Here is a 24,596-nt window from a genome sequence, read left to right on the forward strand (position 1 = left end):
TTTCTAACACTATCTGTCTAATTTAGATGAAGTCAATTTGAATCAATTTAAAAAATTAAAGAATTAAATTAAATTCCAAAAATAATATTGGATCAAATCAAACTTAAATAATAAATTAGAAGAAAATTAACCAACAAAATAAATCATTGTATTTTTAAATATAACAATTAGGATATGAATTAAGAATAAGAAACATAAAATTTATAATTTCTTAGAAAAATGATCTTTTAAAAAAGAAAGCATAGGGGACTCTAAGAATTTCATGATCGAGTCAATGAAATTTTTTTCTTTGGTTTTAATTTATACTGTAACAATTTTCATATCAAATTTATAAAAATTGGCCAAGAAGATAATTAAACTCTAGAATGTTTGAATGAGTTTTTGCTCATGTGTCAACTAGAAACCTCCCGAGGCTCAAATTGATAATTAACCAAACTTTTTTTTTTTTACATAATTCTTGGTTAATTATAAATCTATTATACTCATACCCCTCTCGATTGTACATGAAATAGTATATCAACTATCAAAAGAAGACTCATGCATGGTTATTCACTCCAACACTTTCTCCTTTCTAATTTAGAATACGTTTAAAATTATAAGATCTTTTTTAATTTAAAATAAAACTATATATAATGCCTTTTAATTTACAAGAAAAAAAACAAATAAATTTTATGGACATACAATCCAATATAATATATGGATCCACAACCACTATATATATATATATAGGTTATATGTTGCTTACTTTCTGTCTCAAAGATTCTCTAGAAGCCTTTTCTTCTTCGATCTCTTTGATCTAATTCATTGCAAGAGAGGAAAATATGAAGCAGGATTCGTTTCAGGTATATGGATTCTCAATTTTTGCATCTAAAGAATTTTCTTGTTATTTCAATAATTCTCTTTCTTTTTCGTCATACCACCTTTTATATCTGCTATATATTTGCTTCTTTAATTGTACAGTATTAGTGTGGTCTTTATTTTGCTTTAACTTGAAGGTAGGAAAGGATTATGTCTCTTTTTCAGCAGTGTTAATTGAACCCTTTTTTTTTTATCTTGCATTCATATAATTGGTTAAAAAATCAGCAGCTGATCATGTATATAAGTTTGAGTACCACTTGTACTCCATATTAATCTATCCCTTTAGCTTACCTACAAAAATCTCTCTTTTCTCAACCTCTTTCTACCCAAAAATGGGGGTGTTCTCGAACTCCTGTGACAGCAGTGTGATTGGTAGATCCACTACCAACCCAGCCTACCAACACACGCTCAAGCTTGTTTTCACTTGTTTGGGGCCATATGTGTTCAGATCTACTTCTTCAAATTAGGGTTGAAGTTAAAGATTTGTTGAAATCAATGATTTGGTAGTAACTCATTAAGTGAACACTAATTAGAGTTTAACTTAATCGTTGATTTCACAGCTACAAGAGCTTATGAGTGGCACTAAGATTCACATATTGAAATCAATTAAGTTAGTCTAATTATTTAATTTTAAAAGCTTTACCAATTAATATTGAGTAGTTTTTCTTTCAATGATTTTCTCTCAAATCCCCTTTAATCAATATCAATCAACAGTAATAATTATTTGTATTCTTTAATTAATTAATTAATTTAAGATTTGAATTTTAATCTTAAATATAAAATAAATTATATTAAAAATATCATTTTATATATGCGCTTAGAAAGACTAATAACTATTTTTAATATATAATGAAAGGTCAGAGAAAAAAATCTCCTTTTATCATGTCTTTTAAGTGTGAGGTGAAGTCCCACATCGGGTAAAAGTCGAAAGGTTGAGTACCATATAAGTAAGGAGAAGACCTATAAATTTGAATTTTAAGATTTTGGATTAGAGTGTAATTTTAGACTTCTTATCCCTATACCTGTTGTTCTACTGCTCAAAACTTTATTAATTGATCTTTGGAGAACAATTCTTGTAGGCACCAAATTGCCGAGATTTCCGACATGTATCTTCAACCGCCAAGCTCAAACGCCAAGGTATAGATATATAATATATTTTTTTCCAATATGAAATGCGATTCATTCAGATTTACAACTTGAATATTTTCACTCATCACTTTTAATAGTTTTGGTATAAGGCATTCTCCAACATTCAAATTTGCATTACTAAAAGAGATGTCATTTAATGCACTTCATGACTTTAGTTAGTTTTTAAGAGATGGCATTCTCTTGTAATATAGTTTTATAACATACTCGTATATGTCACAAGGGCTATAGTGGACAAGCTTCATAAGTGACTCATATCGAACAAATTTTATTAACTGTTGGATACATCTATTTTAAAATTAGAATTTTTTAAATTAAAAAATATGATTAAAGATAAATTTAGACGTTTGAGCCCGTTTAGTTACTTTCAATACTTTTTTATAAAAGCCTATGCTTAAGAGAAAAAAAATTAAACCCTAATCCTCAAAATATTTTTTTATAAAAAGTGTTGAAAGTAATTAAAAAGAATTAGATTTCATCTTTAATCATTTTTTAATTTAAAAAATAATAATCAAGGAATAATTTTAAAAAATAATTAATGAGAAGATGACATATAATTTGATTGATTAAAAAATTAATAATATCAAAATCTCTAAAATTTTCAGGAATATCATAATCTCTCTCATATTTTATATATATATATATATATATATATATATATATATATAATTATTAGGTTAGATTATTTTATATAAATCATATATGTAAAATTTCATATTAATTTTAAAATATTTTATATTTCATCATATAGATTAAAACTAATCATTGGATAAATATTTTAAAATATAAATAATTTAATTACCTTATTGATATTTAATTTTGATAAAATTTAACATAAATAATCTTCATAATATTTAAATATAATTTAACGGTTAAATTAATAAAATCGTATTTTATATCAAGTTAATAACTATCAAAGTTACATGATATAATCTGATCTCATTATATATATATATATATATAACCTTAATTTGTTCTTCAGCTCACAAACTATGTGATTCAGCTTCTCTATTCATTGATAGTTGCATAACTCTCGTTGCTTGCACCCTATATTGCGATGTTTTAAAACCCATGTCAAGGTAGATAATACGCTTTTTTTTTTCTTTTAAATATGAATGAGACCCGTTCATATTTACAACTTGAATATATATTTTCACTCTTCACTTTTAATGGTTTTGGTAGAAGCTGTCATTCTCCTGCTTCATTCAAATTTGTCGTAGCTAGCTAGTACGAGATTTGTTGTCAACTCACTTTGGTTTTTAAGAGATTTTCCTTGATCAACTTTGTTGGAGTATAATTGAGATATCATATAATTGTGGAGAAAATATATTTAAAGATGTAAAAATTATGATTAAAATGTAAAATCAAATTTATTTATGTGATAATTCTTATATGATCCATTAATTAGTGTACATCTTTTTTGGTATTTAATACCCTCAAATTTCCCAACACCTTCAAACTCAGTAACTCACAAACATTGCGTTTCATTCATCTTCTTTATTAATTGATTGGTCTTTGCATGCTGAACGTTAACTCTCCTTGGAAGACGCACCAAATTGGAAAGCTTCCCGGCCACTCGTCAATAGCATTTCTCCTATGTCAGTGGTGCTCTTCATTATCAGAGCTCTATCATTTGTCTGTGAGGTGCTACTTTTGCTGCTTGCAGTCGCAACTCGTCTTGTCAAGATCATCGGTGTTGCTCTAACAGCTTATGGAGGATCAGGTAATAAGAAAGTCAACAGCAGCAAGCAGGGAAGAGATCATCTGAGCCATAAAGAAGGCACTACCAACATACACAACATGCACAAAGGGGATCAAAGCTTACCCAACACCTCTGCTGTTACAACCAACACTTCTGACGACCAAATTCTTCGTTCTGCTGGAACTGAAAAGCACTCTAGTAGCGTTAACAATGGTACTGAGGATGCCTTTATAAACTCAGGAGGCGGACATCAATACTTCAAGGAGGCGGAGTTCAACACTGGTGTGCAAGTTGCCAAGGGGAGACACGCTCCTTGCAGTGGTAACAATGGGACTAAAAGTTCTTTTCGCAACTCTGGTTCGGGAAAACAGGATTTCGGAAATGCTAAGTTTAACACTGGTGCTAATTACAACTAATTTATATAAGACCTTCCTCTTGGAGGGGCTGGGCTTCCAAAACATACATAATAATCATAGGTATGGGGAATAAAAAACACTAGTGCTCATTTGTGACTCATGCGTAAGATGTGTGTATGTATGTTGTTATATGCTAATAATTATATATGATACTGGAGCTAGAGCTCTGTGTACTGTAACTGTAATGGCGATGTAATCCATTTCAATTATATATGCTTTTATAATTATATGATTACTCTTGCAGTATTTTTTTTACTTTCTATTTTGCTTAAAAGGAAAGAAATACCTTACATTCCTTAATTTTCCTGCTTGGGAGGGTTATCCCATAAAATCATACCGCAATTAAGGACAGGTTACAAACACTTGGAGGAGACTGAAAACCAAGTCACTCTGTGGACAAATGGGTTGGTTAGGAATTGGGAATCAAGCTCTAAATGTGCCACTCTGAACAAGCACCAACAACCCAAAAGCAAGTGCAACCCACCCAAACATTGAGTTAAATACAATTTTTTTTTAAAAAATAACTGTTAGTTGTTACTTAAAGAGAATAGTAGTCATAAAAGGGATTAATTTCTACTAACGTCAAACAAAATTGTCTTTCTAATAGAAGAAAAATATTCTCTCTAATCTCTAATGATCACAAACATACATAAAAACTAAAAATAATTAGGATAGAAAAATATTCTCTTTAATCTCTAATCATTACAAACTTATTTAGAAACTGAAAAAATATTTAAAGAAATAAATTTTTTTTTCTCTTCTTTCAAGAGATTAAAGTGCATCGAAAAATAATATTATTATAAAGAAAGGTACACATTATTGATTTATTTATTATTGATAATAATCATAGATTTCAAGATTTGGTTAGTTTTCTATAATTCATAATCTAGAAAATTCTTAAATTTTTTTACCGTCAATACTTTTTATTATTTCATTTGGTTTGGTGTATTCCTTATCTCTAGTATGTAACGAAGAGGTATGAGATGAATAAGAAAATATTTTTGTTCTCTCTTTCTTTCTTTAGGAGGTCCTTAGTGTGCCAATTCTAGGATTATCCTTTGTTGTGTTCATAACATGGGTACCCCCACACTCTTGCAGTTTACTAAAACTTGGTTTAAATTCAAAGCGTGGCATGGCTAGATTATATATATGAATATATATATATATATATATATATATATATATATATATATAACATTATTATTATATTTGATTAGTTATATATTATTTTTTGTAACATAAAATACTATCTTTTCATCAATAAAAATTCTGTTTTATTGGCTTAAAATAGAAGCTCATAATCATAAATATAGAGGAAAGGATAATCAGTATGTTTATTATATTTGGGGTTGAAGTGAAAGAACGTAGATGGCACGGTGCATAATTTTACGAAATAACAAAAATCTCACTATCCTTGGCAGATAACAATTTATTCAGTCAAATTTTTACGTTCATGCATATCAAATATCAAAATTAGCTATTGATAAATCATGATTTCTGCAATTTTAATGATGAGAACAAAAAACTCTTCGAAGTAAAGACTTTGTCCGACAATTTGCAAAAATATGACTATTTGAAAGGATAAAAGTGAGATAATGTGCACTTTCTTTCATAAACAACTTTTACATGAATCCCAACAAATATGGTTATGTTATGTCTTAAGTCATAAAACTCATTAAGATACTCAAATATTTTAATTTATGCAAACAAAATATTAAATTTAACAACAATGTTTTAATGTTTATAGACGAAAGCATATGACAGATTCCATCTGTCTCTCTATAAATGATACCTGGTATTTATGAATTATTGAGTTGATACAGTCAGATATATATCAGACCTTTTCAGTTTGTTAGTTTTAACGTATATTAATTTCGTGTGATTGGTGTCATTAGTTTTTAGAAGTAACTGTTAAATCATTTTGGATTAATCTAAAACTTACTGATATGACCTATACGATAAGAACATTTAATCTAACAGGAAGAATTGAAATAAAATTATTTAATAGTGCGAGCAAGTATAACTTTGAATTTGGGATTGCAAACTCTGATGAAGTTAGTAAAACTTGGTTTTATTAATAAATAAAAAAGTAGAATTTCCATAGAAGTTAACTCCTGCAGGGACAGAGGTATATTATGCTTAATACTATTAAAGTGCTGACATCCTTGCAAAGATGGGAGCTTCACTATTTAATTGTAACAATTGCAATATTATGCTAAAAAATGACTTTCCCCGAATCTATCATTTGGAAATAAAGGGTGTTTCGAGGAAATCCAGCTCCTTTCTCTGACAAATTGTAGCTACAGGTTATGAAATGGCACAACGTTGCAAACACTGAATTTTGGTTTTTTCATTTTTATCCTCATTGGTAGTGGCCAACAGTGTAAGACATGCTTTATTTTTATAAAATTAAATTAATATAAATACATGCTTTATTTTTCATTTTCATTTTTCATTTTAATAAATACATGCTTTATTTTTATAAAATTAAATTAATATAAAAAAATTTATGAATTTTTTTTAATATTTTTTAAATTTTATAAGGATCTCAAATATATTTATTTTTTTAAAATGAAGGTTGTCGCAAAGAGGCTAAAGACAGCCCCCTCTGCCCACTAAAATAGAATTAAAAATTAAGATGTTATTAAGAGAAAACAAAATTGGTTAAATTAATTTTTTTTCTCTAATTTATGTTTAAAAATTAATCTGATCATTTAGTTTTGTTGTTTAATTTAATTATCTAATTTTTAAAAATAATTCAATTTGATCATAATGTCTAAATTAGGTTATTAATGATATTATTATATTGTATTTTGTGATAATTTAAAATTGTCATCAAGGGATTTTAAATAACCACAAAATACACACTTTTTAACATTGTCTCCCTAATTTAGATGAAGTCAATTTGAATCAATTTAAAAAAATTAAAGAATTAAATTAAATTTCAAAAATATTATTGGATCAAATCAAACTTAAATAATAAATTAGAAGAAAATTAAACAACAAAATAAATCTTTGTATTTTTAAATATAACAATTAGGATATGGATTCAGAATAAGAAACATAAAATCTATAATTTCTTAGAAAAAATGATATTTTAAAAAAGAAAGCATAGGGGACTCTAAGAATTTCATGAGTCAATGAAATTTTTTTCTTTGGTTTTAATTTATACTGTAACAATTTTCATATCAATTTTATAAAAATTGGCCAAGAAGATAATTAAACTCTAGAATGTTTGAATGAGTTTTTGCTCAATTAGAAACCTCCCGAGGCTCAAATTGATAATTAACCAAACTTTTTTTTACATAATTCTTGATTAATTATAAATCTATTATACTCATACCCCTCTCGATTGTACATGAAATAGTATATCAACTATCAAAAGAAGACTCATGCATGGTTATTCACTCCAACACTTTCTCCTTTCTAATTTAGAATTACTCGTTTAAAATTATAAGATCTTTTTTAATTTAAAATAAAACTATATATAATGCCTTTTAATTTACAAGAAAAAAAACAAATAAATTTTATGGACATACAATCCAATATAATATATGGATCCACAACCTCTCTCTTTTATATATATATATATATATATATATATATATATATATATATATATATATATAGGTTATATGTTGCTTACTTTCAGTCTCAAAGATTCACTACTACAATAAGTCTCTTCTAAGTCGGTCGAATTGACTCTTTTAAGTCAATTTTTATGAGCATGTTGTAAAAGAGGATCACTTTTACAACGATGGATTTTAAACCGTCTTAGATTAGTACCTATACTAAGATGGTTATTTCATAACCGTCTTAGAAGTTAACGTTATCCAAGGAGATTTTCGGACAAAACCCGCCTTAGCAAACCCTCGCTTCTACATCGATTATGTAGACGACCAACTTAGATTGTTGCAAAACTAAGACAGTTTTTAGCATAACCGACTTAAATTTACCATATCATTTTTGTGTTTCTACATCGGTTACGCGAATGACCGACTTAGATTTTTGAAAAACTAAGATGGTTTTTAACATAACCATCTTAGATGTTCTACATCGATTAATGAATAATCGACTTAGTAGATTTTTTTTTTGTTTTTTTGTGTTTCTACATTGGTTATTGAAGTAAACGACTTTGATTTACCATCTTTTCTAAGACGATTATTTAATAACTGTCTTAGATTGGTTTTTTTTCGTTCTTTTATTATATTTTTGTGTGTCATTGTATGGGTTTCTTTTTTCCTGCATAATTGTATCTTTTAATCAAAAAATGTGAACTCCATAATTTTCATATAAATGAAAAGAGGAAAAAAAATGAGAAACTGACAATTGATTGCATAATAATTACGTGAGTTTACAAGAAAATTGTGCCAGTTTATTTTGGCAAATACAGCAGGTTTCAGGTGTAACACCCTCTACCCCTCACATATATATTAATAAAGGAATAAAAATTCAAATATTAATTAAAAGTATTTTTAAAACATTTTTAAATACAAGCCTTTCAAATGCGTAAAAGGCTCACATTCACTTTCTTCTACATCATATTCAAACTTGTCCAAATAAATAATAAAGTCATCTCGGCTCAAAGAAGGTCATCTAAGTTTCATACAATTAATATAGAACCTATATCCTAATGTCACATCCTATCAGAGCGTGGTGTTCCCATGTACTCTAGCATGAGGTTCTTCATAGTCATCCACCTATTCATCTACTCCCCCGAACACAAAGTTCAAGATCATCACAGGATCCAAACACAAACAGCAAACCGGGAGTGAGTTATCACATTTCTAACTACCAGAGAGAAACAACACAACATATAGTAGCCAAATACGATTTACTTAGCATATCTCACATTATTTCATCACTTTGTCATTCATCAATCACACTTTTCATCCATCAATCACACCTTTCAATCATCAATCACAATACACAGGAATCACACACTCCGATCAAGACATAATAACACATCAATTTCATAATAAACAATTAGCAAGCGTATGCAACAGTTATGCTAAGACTCAAGCCTATATACAATGTGGTACCATGTCAGTGAAAAACCTCGTCGGGCGCCTAGGAGTACATGATAAGACAAACCACACAATAGTAAGTCAAGTCACTCTCACTAGGTAATATCATAGGGAGACCAGTCAGGGTCACAGTGTTTTGCGAGAATGCTCCAACCATATGGGATCAACATAGGCTTAAAGGAGCACTCAAACCGTGTGACCCCCAAAGCCTACACTCCGAAGAGTCCGTCAGGGCCTCTCCCTCCTGATTTAGGTCCAACCCAGAAAACATTTTAGCACACAAACTCTATCTATGAACTGTACAAAATACACAACTCCTCAATTGTTCTCAAAATAATTTTAACTCGTCGCCCTTAAAGGGACTTAACATTAACTCGTCGCCCAAAAAAGGACTTAGCATCAACTCGTCGCCCAAAAAGGGACTTAGCATTAACTCGTCGCCCTAAAAGGGACTTAGCATTAACTCGTCGCCCTTAAAGGGACTTATGGTCGTGTGATTGTACAATTCATAGTTCACAACTCAATGCACATATATATATCTCAATCATATACATACTCAATTTATCGCATACACTTAATCTCAATCACAATGATATAATCTCAATTTAACATGTTATCACACCTCATGAATCATATACACTTTACTTATGAACTATGCAATACATACATTTACTCAATTGTTTTCAAAATTATTTTAACTCGTCGGGTTCCCACAGTGGATTCCATCACAATACTCGTCGTCCTTAAAAGGTCTTACAATTGTGTGATTGCACAGTTCATAATTCACAACTCAATACATATATCTCATCTCAATACACATGTATTTCATTATCCGTCACATGTTCAATTTATCACATACGCACAGTTTGAATCATCATTTCATAACCTAAAAATAACAATTTATACAAAAGATTTTATCACAACATGAGGTGTAAAACCTCTGAAATAGTTTCTCATAATTGTATCAAAATCATGGGTTAAACACAAAGACATCAAGAGCACTCAAGTTTATCAATCAATTCTCATCAGGACATCAATTGGTACATAGAACATAATAATTTTGTATTTATAATCATAAAGGAAAAATTATAATTCAATAAACATCCCAAAATAAACCCAAATTTAGTTCTCTAAGGATCCCTACACATGTTCATTCTAATCCCCAATTGCGATAAACTCATCCCTTACCTCTGAGCGGACTCACGTGTCTTCAGCCAGCGATAATAACATCTCTAGCGGTTCCCTGAGAGATTCCTTCCGTTATTCATCCAACTAGTCCGATAGAATCCCCAAACGTCAAAGAGATGGAGAAGAGATTGAAACCTCTACTTGCACTGTCTTCATGCGATTCCTTTTTCTCACTCCACAAATGTTATCTCGAAAATCCCAACGGTGAAAATGTGCGAAATAGAATTTCAAACACTATATCCAAATTTAATAAAAATCCAACGGTCAACGAAATCGGGATCTTAGTTTTACCGAGACAGTTCTGGGTTTTTGCGGGAAATTAAAATGCTACAATGCGAAGGGCTTTCCTCTAAGCTCAGATAAGATTATGAAATTCCCAACGGTGAGATCGTTCGAAATTGGGTTGCAAACGTGGTACTTAAATTTCACAACGATCCAACGGTGAACGAATCTGAGATCTTCTTTTTTCTGAGACAGGTTTGGTGGGCTGCGGAAAAAAGAGAGAAGAAGGAAAAAACGAAAATGAGGCCAAAAAGAGGTACCTGACTTAACATAACTATTTATACCTAGTGTACTCAGCCTATTATTTGTTCTATATTTATTTATTTATTTATTTTATGAAAACAAACTCTATTTTATTTTCTATCAAACAAATAAATGAAATATCCTTTTTATTTTCTCTCAAATCATTATTTTAATTAATAATTATATCTCCTTATTTATTTATTTATAAAATCTCATCATTTCTCTAAAACTCTATTTATTTATAAATAACAATCCTTTTTAATCTAGATTACAAAAATTGGGATGTTACATCAGGTACGGAGCAAAGTGCAAATTATATAAATATACAAAACAAAAGTGAAGTCATTTCATCAATGGGGGTAAAAATGAATCATATAATGCTCAAAAGGTCAAACCCTTTGACAACATTGAAGCTTGATTTTTAACTACTTGTCATTGCTCCTCTTCATGCTTTTCTCAATATCTTGTATCTTTCTTTCCATGAATTGAATATCTTGGAATGATATGCAAAGGGAGGAAGGCTTAGAAGTTATGTTACAGTATACAAACAGATCAATGAAATAGGTATAAGTTTTATATTTATATTAAAGAATAAATTCATTAAGATAAAAAGAAGAAATTATAACAAAATGGAGGATGAGAGATCCTCCATTTATCCTCCTTAATGCTAAAAAAGGTCAAACAAAGAACAAAACTATTTAGCAAAGCTGCCCAATTGCTCCATATTTGTTTAGGAAACACCCCTTAAAAGAGCACATGCTTTGCAAACTATCAATAAAAATCATATTTCATCAAACAAAATAAAACAATTATTGGTTCATAAGCCACTTTTTTACAACAAATTAAAGTTGCTGATTATGGATACCTTCAGCCGCAATTCTTTAGTAATGACCTCTAAATCCCTGACTGGGTCAACAATATCATCAACATGAATAATGTTTGGCTCCTCAAATGCACCTAAACAAGCAGCAAGGGTCTAGGTTAATAACTCCCAAATTGACATCACAATGTCATAATTAAATTCAAAATGCAGCACTGACAAAAAAAGTGTGCAAACAATATTAGGCATCTACCTGCAAATCTTCCATCACAGTGGGGTAAGCATCCTTGAGGTCAATAACAGCAAGGCCCTCGGGATACTTTCGTACCAGTTGAAGAAGCTCTGTTTTGTCCTTAATACCATACTTTGACTGTAGACCAAAAGCAAACAACAAATGAATAAGAATAAGTTATTTTGTAAAGGAACATCTGAGTAAAATGTTCAGATATATGCATATGAATAAAAGTAACCTTGTAAGATAATCATTGCCCATCATAGTTGACTTTTGGGTTTTTCCTTAGATTCTAAAAGACATCTTTGTTAGCCTTCATGTCGACATAACATGCCTCATTTATCTGCTCCGGTGTAAAAGCTTGTCGTGTCTGTCAGTAAACATGTGCACCAAATGAATATGGTTTAAACAAATCAACTACTGATGGTGGATTTTCTTAGGTTAGTCGACTACAGTAAATGATACTACAACTACAGCTATAGCTCCTTCAAAGTATGTCATGCCCTAAACCTCAAAATGAGGCAGTCCCCCTAAACTAGTGCGTGTGTGGGTGTGCAATTTCAAGTTTTAATTTCTCCATGTCATGCATATATATCACTAGTGTCATATGTGAAGGGAGTCTAGTGCCATATAATCCTGAGAATAAAACTATGAACCGAATGAAACAAAGAGCAATATACCTCTAGAAGAAGATCAATAACACGCTTCATCTGAGCACCCACAAGGGCCTTGCAAATGCTATTAATATGCTGAAGCCTCTCAGTGTCGTTGGAAAACTTAACCGTAGGGGCAACGTTTCTTCCATTTGCTGAGGCATGTGTGGCGGATTCTGAGGTTGCCACAGCGACCTTGGTAGTTGCAATGGTCGAAAGTGTCGCTTAGAACTTCTGTTGCTGCTTCTTGAACTTGTCTAGCCTCTCCTGCAACGCCATCTGAAAAAAACAAAAAAATGCACACGGTGATTACTACTTTACTCCGTTTGAAATTGGAGTTGTGTGGGTGCAAAACAATGAATGATAGAGAGCGCGGGAGTTGGGAATTGGGCAAAACCCTAATTACGTAAGTAGCAAAGAAGCGTAATAAGATTTTGGAGGATAAGTGAGTATTGAGTTATGTTATGAATGAGCAAGTCTTGCAAATTGAAAAGAAGTAGCAATGATATGCAGAAAAAAAAAAAAAAAAAGAAGAGAAGCTAACCGCGAATGGAAGCAACCAGCAAGGACTTTGTCGTTACTGAGTGGTGTCACAAGAAGTTGACTATTGAAAAAAGTTAGACCTGATATCGTTATAATGCATTGGTTACAACAATAAAACCAACCACAGGGTAGAAATTGTTCTAACTTCAGAATGCAGCATAAAACCAACCAAGCAAGCAAGACAAAGAAGGCAAAACTAGATTACTAGAATAGGTAAAGATATAATAAAACCTGATAACCAATATCCATTTTCCCCATTTTTGGTTGCATGCGTTCTCTTTGCTTTTGCTTCAGCTTTTTACTGTCTTTTTTCTCAATAGCAACTTTTTATTGTCTTCAACTTTAGCATGGCAACAACAACAGCTCCCCCAGTAGGTCGAGCAGGCCCTTCAGCATAAACCTGAGAAAGGAAACATTTTACACAAGCTTTAAATTAATCCACCATCATTAAGACATAATGTAGGACTTTGAATTAGGAATTTGCTGTCTTTATTACATATAAGAGAGTGCTAAGCATGTTTACTATTGCTGAATATAGTCGAAATGCAATGTGAATGTTTAGGAAATTATGTTATTGCATTGTTAGTGCAAACAACAAGTTTATAGCGTCCATCCCATGAATTGCTCTCCACCCAATTGACACAATTAAAAAGATCAACAATTCCTCCATAACATGCATTCCCAGCTATGAAGAGCATCACTAGGATCAATCATATTGTTCTTCAATGTCGTTACAACATCACCTATCATAAAAGTAATATTATATTCAAGTACAATTACAAACATCCTTAACATATTTTAAATTGATAGGAGTAAAAAAAATCAAACAGGTATAAAAAATTATGTTGCTCTAATGAAATTGTGTGAAATACAGAAAGTAAAAACACGAAGTCCAATTTCCTCAAGAACTCCCCAAGCATAACTTTAAACATTTTAAAATTAGCATTTTAGTCCTCTAATTTAAAGATTGTTTTCAATTTCGTCGTTAACTTTTTTCAGTTCAATTTAATCTCCTAATTTGTTTTTCATATTGATACCATGTCCATCCCCTATAATAGTGTTAGATCTCATTGTTAGTTCAGCATAACCTCACAAAACACAAGGATTTTGGTAGAAAACCAAATTGGTTCATCTTGCCCAATTTGATTCTCCATATGTAGCTCATAAAATCTTCACTTTCTTTGATAAGGTAGCATCCTATTTCTATTAACAAAATATTACAGACAAAGGAATATAACAAGGTGAATTAATATTTCAAAAGCTAGCTACTCCAAGTCTCCAACATAAAAGCCTATTACTAACTCCTTCAGTTTTATCACTTATTCAAACATATGAGCCAGAAACACTACAGCTGAAAGTCAACAATTCAAAAAAGAACACAAATAGGAAAATAAAATAAAACAAAAATAATAAATTGAAGCACCAAGTAAGCACACCTTCTGCGTTGCCAGAAACCTTGAACACTAAGTCAAGCACCACAAACATCGAAAGAATAAGAAAGAAAGATATGAAAGATGAAACCACTCGCTGCATGTTGGTCATCCTCTTCAATCATGCACATGCACATGAATATCCCTGTTGAAGCTCATAACTCATAAGCAAATTAATTAACCTCATTGACCAAAATAAATTCATAGACGTAGCAGTCAACTTAGAGTCATGCATACCTATCACAACTTAGAAACACAAATAATTAATTAGCCTATGATTGTCCCTACCATGATGGAATTTGCACACAAAAATATTGTATTAGAAAGCAAAGATAGACGGGTGTGATTGAGAAAATTACATGATAAAGCCAACCCTCCAATTATTAACATTATAAATATCCTATAAGACAATCAAACATTACTTGATAACTTTATATGAAGATGGTCACTTTAGTTGTGTGCTCTATTTAACACACCCAAATTACTCAAGAAATTTCAGTCCAAGATAAAATACGTGGAACTAAGGTTGAATCACTAAGTAAATAGGCATTTAAACTACAATCATGAGATGAAGAAGTCAGTCTAATTTGACAAGGAAAATTATATATATATATATATATATCCAAAATCCACGTGGTTAGACATTGAAAGTATACCTCGAAGACAATATCTATTTCTTCAATGTCTTTTTCTTCTAAACTTCCTAAGCCAATCAAACCTTAACCAGATGTCTTTCACTCTTATATAATCTCTTCTGCATTTGAGCGTTTGCCTGACCTAAACTCCGTAACAAGATGACATGTGTGAAGATAAAATATTTTTAATTCAACATGCAAAAGTAAAAATTACCAAACGAAGCTGATGAGCTTTTTTATTTCTCCGCACTATGGCAAATGCTACTGTGCATGCTAGAATAGCCATGCCACTAACAATTACTATAAGAATCAATTCCAGCTGGTTGGTTGAATGCGCTTCTGTCCAAGGGCGGTTCTGGTACTTCCTCCTTCATTATCTTCTCTTATTCTCTAACATAGAGTGACAATGAGTATATAGAGTGAGTGCGTGTGAGAAACTTTATTGTTCCAACAAACTGGTATCAGAGCTGAGGTTCAAGATCCCTGGATACCAAAATTGAGATGGCTTCCTCGAATGGAAATTTTCCAGCATCTATGCCTGTTCTCATAGGCAACAATTATGATGATTAGTGTGCTCAGATGAAGGTAATCTTTCGATTTCAAGATGTGATAGAAGTGGTACAAAAAGAGGTTCAAGAACCTGAAAAGAACCCAACTGATGTACAAAAGGTGGCTCGCTGTGATTTGATGAAAAGAGATGCAAAGGCATTGTTCATTATTCATCAGTGTGTAGATGCGATAATTTCCAAAAAAATCAGATATGTTGATACTGCAAATAAGGCATGGGATACTCTAGAGAAATCTTGCGCAAGGGATAACAAACTCAAGAAGGTGAAGCTGCAAACCTTGAGAAGTTAGTATGAACTTCTACAAATGAGTGATCAAGAAAGCATTGGTGAGTTCTTTTCTCGAATCTTGGCAATTACAAATCAAATGAATGCTTATGGTTACAAACAATCAGACTTGGGGATCATTGACAAGGTATTAAGAACCTTGATACCAAGATTCGATCATATAGTGGTGGCAATTAAGCAAGGCCAGGATCTTGAAGAAATAAAGATTGAAGAACTGCACGGAATACTTGAAGCTCAAGAGATTAAGCTCAATGAAAGAAACTTACAAAGATCAGTTGAGCAACCTATGCAAGCCCAAACAACCAAAGGGAACAATTATGATGTTGGCAAGAATAAGAAGGGAAAGGGAAAGTGGAAGAACAATAAGTGGAAGGGGTCAGGTGAGGACTCCAGCAGTCTGGAAATCATAACCAGAATAAAGAAACTAACAAGAAAAGTGGAGGGAATCACAAAGTGGGAAAGAAGAAATTCAACTAGAAAGAGATTTAGTGTTATAACTATAAGAAATTGGGACATTTTGCAGATGAATGCAGAAATAAAAGGGTTCCAAGAAATGCACATGAGGCTCAATTAGCATAAGATGAGGATTCTGACTTTGATAAAGTGTTACTAATGGGAACTACAAACTCAAAAGAAGACAGTGCTAATTTGTGGTATCTTGACACAGGCTGTTCCAATCACATGACTGGACATAGAGAGTGGTTTGTAAGCATTGATGATAAGGTGAAGAGCAAGATCAAGTTTGCAGGTAACAATTTTGTAACTGTAGAAGGCATTAGAAAGGTGATGATTCAGAGGAAGGATGGATAACACTCATTTATCAATGATGTGCTATATGTTCCCAATATGAAGAATAATTTGCTGAGTTTGGGACAGTTGCTAGAAAAAGGCTACTCAATGCAGATGAAAGACAACCAACTGAAGATGTTTGAGGGCAATAGGAGGTTGATTCTAAAGACCCCTTTGTCAAGAAACAGAACATTCAAGATTGGAATTCATATTGCAGAATTTCAATGCTTGGCTGCTTCTATAAGTGATGAAAGTTGGATGTGACATCACAGGTTTGGTCATCTAAATTTCAAGAGTTTAAGTGAATTGAAAAGTAAGAAAATGGTTCATGGTCTCCCTCAAATTAAGATACCAAAACATTTGTGTGTTGAGTGTTGTGTGTCAAAGCAACCAAGGAATTCTTTCAAGTCAAAAATTCCAATCAGATCCAAAAGAAAGCTTGAAGTGATCTATTATGATGTGTGTGGTCCTTTTGAAGTGAAATCTCTAAGAGGTAACAGTTACTTTGTGTCATTCATTGATGAATTTACTAGAAAAATGTGGATCTATCTCATTAAGCAGAAAAGTGAAGTGTTTAACATCTTTAAGAAGTTTAAGTTGTTGAGTGAAAAGCAGAGTAATGAGGTAATCAAAGTTCTTAGAACAGAAGGAGGTGGTGAGTATAATTGACATGAATTTCAAGTATTTTGTGATGAAAAAGGAATAATTCATGAAGTGACATCTGCCTAGACACCTTAACATAATGGTGTTGATGAGAGAAGAAACAGAACCATTCTGAACATGGCCAGGAGCATGATGAAAGGGAAGGGAATGCCTCATTACTTATGGGGAGAGGCAACTTCTACTGTTGTGTATATTTTAAACAGATGTTCCACTAAGAGATTGCAGGGATACACACCTGAAAAAGCATGGTCAGAAAAGAAGCCTAGTGTGAGTCATTTCAGAATATTTGGTTCACTGTGTTTTAAGCATGTGCCTGAGCAGATTAGAAAGAAACTTGATTGCAAGGTTGAACCAATGATACTCATTGGATATCATCTAATCGGTGCCTACAAGTTGTATGATCCTAGAAGGAAGAAGGTTGTGATTAGCATATATGTCTTGATAGATGAAACCAAGGGCTGAAATTGGGAAAAAAATGCTGCTGACAATGGTGAAAGAAAGGTGATTGTGAACCTTGAAGACAAACAAAGTGAAGATGATGTACCATCAGGTGGGGAGCAACTCAGAAGGTCACAAAGAGGAAGACAAGTACCACAAATACTCAGAGAGTATGAATTGTATCCTGATACAACAATCACTGCAGAAGGGGATTTTGTGCACTTTGCTCTACTTGCTGAATCAGAACCAATAAGTCATGATGAAGCCTCACAAAATTCACATTGGAGAGAAGCTATGGAAGAAGAATTGAGATCAATTGAGAAGAACCAAACTTGGGAGTTAGTCCACTTACCTCAAGGAAAAAGATCAATTGATATGAAGTGGGTCTATAAGACTAAAGTAAAATCTAATGGAGATGTATCCAAGTATAAGGCAAGATTAGTAGCAAGGGGATTTCTGCATAAACATGGCTTGGACTACAATGAGATTTTCGCTCCAGTTGCAAGACTTGAAACTGTTAGGCTCATTGTGGCAGCTATTAGCAATAGAAACCGGTCTCTATATCAACTTGATGTGAAGTCAGCATTTTTGAATGAGTCACTTGAAGAAGAAGTATGCATAACTCAACCACCTAGTTATGTAATGGTAGGTTAAGAGGATAAAGTTTACAAGTTGAATAAGGCACTATATGGCCTTAAGCAAGCTCCTAGAGCTTGGAATATGAGAATTGGTAGCTTCCTAGTCCAGCAGAATTTCACCAAGTGCACTAGTGAGCATGGAGTTTATGTCAGAAACACAGATTCTGGTGATTTTTCGATAATATGTCTTTATGTAGATGATTTGCTAGTGACTAGCAATAGTAAAGAAGATATGAGAGTGCTCAAAGGAAGAATAATGGAAGAATTTGAGATGTCTGATCTTGGTGAACTATCATACTTCTTGGGTATTGAATTTGTTTCTACTAGTAAAGGGATTTTCATGCATCAAAAGAAGTATGTAGAAGACATTTTGAAGAGGTTCAATATGATGGAGTGCAATTTTGTGATCATACCATCTGAAACTAGAATCAAGCAGCAAATAGATGGGGATGAGAAAGAAGTTGATCCTACCTTGTAAAAGCAAATTGTAGGCTCATTGAGGTACCTATGTAACACCAGACCAGACATTGCCTATTGTGTTGGGTTGATAAGCAGGTTTATGGAGAAACCAAAGATACCTCACTTCCTGGCAGCAAAGAGGATTCTGAGGTATGTGAAAGGAACATTGGATCTTGACATTTTATATTCTTATAGTTAGAAGAATATAGAAGGAGAAGTGTTTGATTATAATGATTCAGATTGGTGTGGTGATAAGGATGATAAGAAAAACATTGCTGGGTATGTTTTCAAATTTGGAACAACACCAATCTCTTGGTGCTCAAAGATGCAGAGTGTAATTGCTTTGTCAACATGTGAAGTAGAATATATTGTTGTTGTTATGGAAGCTTGTCAAGCTCTATGGCTGGAAGCTTTAGTGGAAGAACTGAACTTGAGAGATTGCAGTCCTATGAGGCTGTTGATTGATAACAAATTAGCAATTGATTTAGTCAAGCATCCTGTGGCACATAGCAGGAGTAAACATATTGAAACCAAGTTTCATTTATTGCGTGATCAAGTGAGTAAATAGAAGCTTGAATTGGAGTTTTGTAGGTTTGAAAATCAAGTTGTAGACATACTAACTAAGCCATTGAAGTCTATCAAGTTCAAGGAATTGAGAGACAAGTTAGGAGAGACATCCTTGACAAATCTCTTGGTGTGGTGATAAGGATGACAAGAAAAACATTGCTGGGTATTTTTTCACATTTGGAACAACACCAATCTCTTGGTGCTCAGAGAAGCAGAGTGTAGTTGCTTTGTCAACATGTGAAGCAGAATATATTGTTGTTGCTATGGAAGCTTGTCAAGCTCTATGGCTGGAAGCTTTAGTGGAAGAATTGAACTTGAGAGATTGCAGTCCTATGAGGTTGTTGATTGATAGCAAATTAGCAATTGATTTAGCCAAGCATCCTGTGGCACATAGCAGAAGTAAACATATTGAAACCAAGTTTCATTTATTGCGTGATCAAGTGAGTAAATAGAAGCTTGAATTGGAGTTTTGTAGGTTTGAAGATCAAGTTGCAGACATATTAACTAAGCCATTGAAGTCTATCAAGTTCAAGGAATTGAGAGACAAGTTAGGAGAGACATCCTTGACAAATTTAAATTAGGGAGGAATGTTGATGTATGTTGTAATTCAGTTAGTTAGTGATTCATTTTGAAGTTAGTTTGACAGTTATGAAGTTTTTATAGCTACATGTGCAATGTGTATAAAAATAATAGTGATCATCAATGAGAAGTATTAAAGTGCAGAAGTTTTTTTTCAAAATTCTAAGTCCTCTCTATTTTCTCTCAATCAATTCCTTCATCATCTTCTCTTATTCTTTAACATAGAGTGACAATGAGTGCATAAAATGAGTGTGTGTGAGAACTTTATTGTTTCAACATAAATGTCACAACAATCATGTTTAAAGATAAATGGTTTTTTTTACTCTTGAACATGATGCGGTGTCACTATTGCTAAATAGCGACCATGGCAAAATGGCATGGCGGAATTTTTGCCAACCATCACAAATTTAGTTTGCTGAAAAATCCATTGTTGTAACACCGTTACTTCGAGGTCTAGTATGACTTATACTGCAGTTCCGGAGATAATTTTATCATATCTTATTTCCTTAATTTTCTAGAATAAAATATGATGATACATGATTAGATCATTGCAATACGTTTATAATATGATCAGAGGTCGAAGAAGCAGAGTGAGTAATTTTACCTTTTCGCCATGTTTATTTCACCCAAACCATGTTTGTATTGGAGAATAATTTATTTATTAAAATTGAATTCAAAAAACTATACATAAAAATGACTTGTTTGGATATAAAATGATTTTAGTTTTATTTTTTCTAAAAAATTAATTATCAATTTGATCTTTAAATTATTTTAAGTCATTCTGTTTGATTCCTATTTTTTTAAATCAATTTAATTTGATTCTCAAATTATTTTAAATGATTTAATTTGATCTTTAAATTCTAAAAAATTTAAAAATTAAATTGATTCATTTTATTGAACTTTTTAAAGATTTGAAGACTAAATTAATCTATTTTTAGAACTTAAAGAACAAATGAATTATTTAAAATAATTTGGAGATCAAATTGATAATTAAATCTTGTTTGAAAATAAAACTAAAATCATTTATATCCAAACAAGTAATTTTTATGTATAGTTTTAAATTTTACTTTAAATATATAAGTTCTTCTCTCAAAATTATTCATTCAGATACAGCATAAGCTCTGAACTAAAACTTGATTGAATTTTTTTTATTGTTGATTAAATTTTTTTAGGTAAACTCAAATCTGTAAATCGTTAAATTATTTAGAAATTTTTAAATGGATTCCGATAGTTTAAAATTTTATAATTAAGTCCTTAAACTTAATATAGTTTTTAATTAGGTCTTGTCATATTTTTATTAGATTTTTTTAAAATGCCTAATTAAATATTTTTAAATTGTTTAGAAGAGTACTGAATAGTTAAACTAGTAACCTGATTTGTAAATAATTTGAAAACTTTCAACTTACTTAATTTTTTTAAAATATTTTTAATCTTTATTGAATTGAATTGATATATGAATGTTCCTATTTTGAAATATACATTATCCTATCTCAAAAGAAAATTAAAAGATTAATTATGGACAGAAAAATGATTAAAAATACAATTTGCAGGTATTTTTAATAAATAAATATATATATCTTATCCTCATATAATTTCTTTTATTTTTTCTCTATCTCTTTATATTTTTTTATATCGCATTTTACATTTTTTATTCTTCTCCATTTGTTTCCTCTCCATCCCAATTTATTCTAAAAAAACTAGGGAGGACGTTTAGGCTATATCCGCAACAGTAGCATTGATCAGAGAAAATAAGAAATAGAATGGTGCGTGTTAAACACATGTTATTAGTAGAATCTTGAATAGGAATCAAGTGCTTATATCATTAATAAAAAATAAGTAAGAAAGCATAACGATGTGTAGTTATGGGCATACTTTGTTTAAATTTATTTGTTGATTTTTATTTTATTTTAATATAATAAGTAACTTTTTATTTTTTAATGTGTTTATCTAAATTACTGTTTCTTAAACAATAGTTTTTTATTTGTTTTAAGAAATAAAAAATAAATTATATCTGGTTATTAAAAACTTGGTTTTTAAAAAGTGTTTATTTTTTAAAAAAAGTGATTCTATTTGTAAGACTTATTTAATAAAATTTGTAGAGTTGTTAGATCGAAAAAGTAAGGATCTTATATTAAGAAAGTAGATAAAGTGATGTGTTATGTTGGCTAATGGGATCCATTAATTAATAAAAACAATATAAGATTTTTAAAAATATTTTATTTGTTAGTATTAATTTTTATTAATTTAGCAAACAAGACTAAGTATGTTGGCCAAAAAAGTCTAAAATCTCTGCAAAAAGTTTAACAATATAACTCATTTTAAATTAAAAAAAATTCTTAAAATTTGTTTTAATGTGTGTTTGGTTTCACATGTGTTGGTTTAAGATTGAAAAAGATTTTAAAATTGATGAGAATCTAAAATTGATTTTGAGTAGTTTTATGTTAGATTAAAATTTATATTAAATTTTACTCCTAATTTAATTTTATAATAAAAATATCTAAATATAAATTATCACTTCACAAAATCAATTTTAAGAGTTTATTCAAACACACGCCTAATCTCGCTTGAGTGAACTTCGCTTTCAATTTTTCTTCTTCAAGGAAATCAGCTCATTAGTTGACTGTCAAGAGTCTGCCACACCTAACACGCTGTGTGTGCTCTATTAGTATTTAGGGATTTGGATTCTCTATTTATCAAGTAAAAAATATTTTGATGATCACTAATTTATAGGTGTTGTAAATTGAATTTATCAAAATGATTTATGAATCGTCATATCTTTATCAAATGATTTTTATCATCCAACTGTATGAATGTGTATTTTCTCTGAACATCGGAAATCCGGAACTAGTATTTAGTAGTGTAAACTGTAAAAGTTGAGATAAAAAAAAAAAAAAAAAAGTAGTCTGAAAGTGATCTGAGATCGGATATTACGGAATGCGATATTCAAGTTATTTATTGTGCAAATGTACCCATATATTGATGGTTGATAATAAATGTTTATATTTAATGCTTATGTGACTCAATCCACTGACAAGCAATAACCTTATATTTCTCATAAATAGTTTACCACTTAAAAAAAAAAAAAGTACACGCACAACTTTAAAGTCAAATTAAAAAAAAAAAGAGCTGTTTTCCTGATTGTTTCGTACTCCGAACCAACACTCACACATGGTGTGGTTTCTCTTGGATCCATATCCATAGCAAGGAAGGAAAATCAAAAGCCAAATCCCAGTTTCCTTTTCTTTAGATCAAACAATCAATTAAGCTTAAGCAACATGGCAAATGGAAGCAATGACAAGGGTAGCAGCACAACCAACAACAACAACTCCTCTATTATACCCAACCCTTCTTCTGCTTCTGCTTCTTCTTCTTCTTTTGTCCCTAATAATCCCCGCCCCACTGCAAATCACACTGTCCAATTATTCTCCGGAACTGTAGAGTCCTTTAACAACTACGAAAATGGGTCACAAGATTTCAGCCATGCAACGATCAAGAGCTCTAGAATTGGGAATTCCTTCAACAACCTCGGATCGGGATTGCAAACTTTCAGGGGCGCTGAGATTCGCTGTGTTGACAAATCTAGAAGCAAACGGGTTGCGTTTAGTTTACCACCTTGCTGGAAACCAGACCGTGTGGCCCACTCTGGAACCGTTAACTCCTTCAACAACAACGGAAGCGGATCTCAGACTTTCGACGGTTTCAAGTTTAACTGATGTACGAGGTACTCCTGTTGTGTGTGTGTTCATATGTGTCTCTGCTTTCAATTTTACTTTTTTCCTCTTTTTTTGCTGGTGCCAGTATTTACTATTTAGACTTATGGGTCTGTATCTTCATATCCATTTATTTAGGCTGTAACTTGGATCCATCTTTTGAAGCTATTCTCAGTATTATTATTCATTGATGATGCCCTTTTAGCTGTGAGAATGTGCAATAATTAATAAAGCATATGAGATCCAGTATTTCCAACCCGAATCTCTCTTCTCCATTCATCATTCTTTTCAAGCTTACAATGCCAGCCCCCAAAGGAAGAAATTATATATACACTCACAAGAGATTGATGGTTAAGAACTGAAAACGTAAAACAATGATTATAAAATAATTTCATATTATTATTTAATTAGACAGTATTATTGATATAGTTTTTTTAAAAAATTATTATAAAAATTAATAAATTTGTTATATATAATAAATTATAATTAAATGATAGTATAAAACTTTTAAATGACTTGGAGTATATTGCTTATTTTCATGTATAAATGGCAACAGCCAACCTATTAAACCTTCCAACCAAACCCAAAGGCTTGAACTTTACTTTTTTAACTAATAAGAAGAAAAGAAATATGTGAAAAATAATATGAAAATAAAAGTGTTTGCTTTAAAATAAATAAAAATGAAATAGAGAAAAAGATAGATAGGTTAATTAAAATCACCAAT

At 31.2% G+C, this 24,596-nt stretch overlaps 3 protein-coding genes and 1 pseudogene across 3 annotated transcripts; 3 read left to right on the top strand and 1 right to left on the bottom strand.

The window, feature by feature from the left end:
- Positions 1-685: 685 nt before the first annotated feature.
- LOC100789890 (uncharacterized) lies at positions 686-4,357 on the top strand. Its single transcript, XM_003524746.4, has 3 exons — positions 686-842; positions 1,938-1,995; positions 3,551-4,357. The coding sequence occupies exons 1-3, from the start codon at positions 822-824 to the stop codon at positions 4,120-4,122; spliced, it is 651 nt and encodes a 216-aa protein (XP_003524794.1). The 5' UTR covers positions 686-821; the 3' UTR covers positions 4,123-4,357.
- A 7,249-nt stretch (positions 4,358-11,606) lies between these two features.
- LOC100788650 (uncharacterized) lies at positions 11,607-12,846 on the bottom strand (annotated as a pseudogene).
- Positions 12,847-16,048: 3,202 nt separating this feature from the next.
- On the top strand, positions 16,049-17,082 carry LOC102668474 (uncharacterized). The gene is made up of 3 exons (XM_006580771.1): positions 16,049-16,409; positions 16,697-16,812; positions 16,906-17,082. Exons 1-3 carry the CDS (start codon positions 16,049-16,051, stop codon positions 17,080-17,082), a joined length of 654 nt encoding a protein of 217 aa, XP_006580834.1.
- Positions 17,083-23,152: 6,070 nt separating this feature from the next.
- On the top strand, positions 23,153-24,059 carry LOC100790421 (uncharacterized). The gene has a single exon (XM_003524747.5). The coding sequence runs from the start codon at positions 23,438-23,440 to the stop codon at positions 23,873-23,875; it is 438 nt and encodes a 145-aa protein (XP_003524795.1). The 5' UTR covers positions 23,153-23,437; the 3' UTR covers positions 23,876-24,059.
- The last annotated feature ends 537 nt before the right edge of the window (positions 24,060-24,596 follow it).

Source organism: Glycine max, chromosome 5 (assembly GCF_000004515.6).
Source record: "Glycine max cultivar Williams 82 chromosome 5, Glycine_max_v4.0, whole genome shotgun sequence".
In the NCBI taxonomy this organism is placed as follows: Eukaryota; Viridiplantae; Streptophyta; class Magnoliopsida; order Fabales; family Fabaceae; genus Glycine; species Glycine max.

Excerpts from the sequence above, each read along its gene's own strand:
- LOC102668474 (XM_006580771.1), top strand. The coding sequence starts at position 16,049 with ATGAGTGATCAAGAAAGCATTGGTGAGTTCTTTTCTCGAATCTTGGCA. Across the intron at positions 16,410-16,696 it reads CAATAAGTGGAAGGGGTCAG|GCTGTTCCAATCACATGACT; the intron begins GTGAGGACTCCA and ends ATCTTGACACAG. Across the intron at positions 16,813-16,905 it reads CTGTAGAAGGCATTAGAAAG|TTGCTAGAAAAAGGCTACTC; the intron begins GTGATGATTCAG and ends AGTTTGGGACAG.
- LOC100790421 (XM_003524747.5), top strand. The coding sequence starts at position 23,438 with ATGGCAAATGGAAGCAATGACAAGGGTAGCAGCACAACCAACAACAAC.
- LOC100789890 (XM_003524746.4), top strand. The coding sequence starts at position 822 with ATGAAGCAGGATTCGTTTCAG. Across the intron at positions 843-1,937 it reads TGAAGCAGGATTCGTTTCAG|GCACCAAATTGCCGAGATTT; the intron begins GTATATGGATTC and ends CAATTCTTGTAG. Across the intron at positions 1,996-3,550 it reads CGCCAAGCTCAAACGCCAAG|ACGCACCAAATTGGAAAGCT; the intron begins GTATAGATATAT and ends TCTCCTTGGAAG.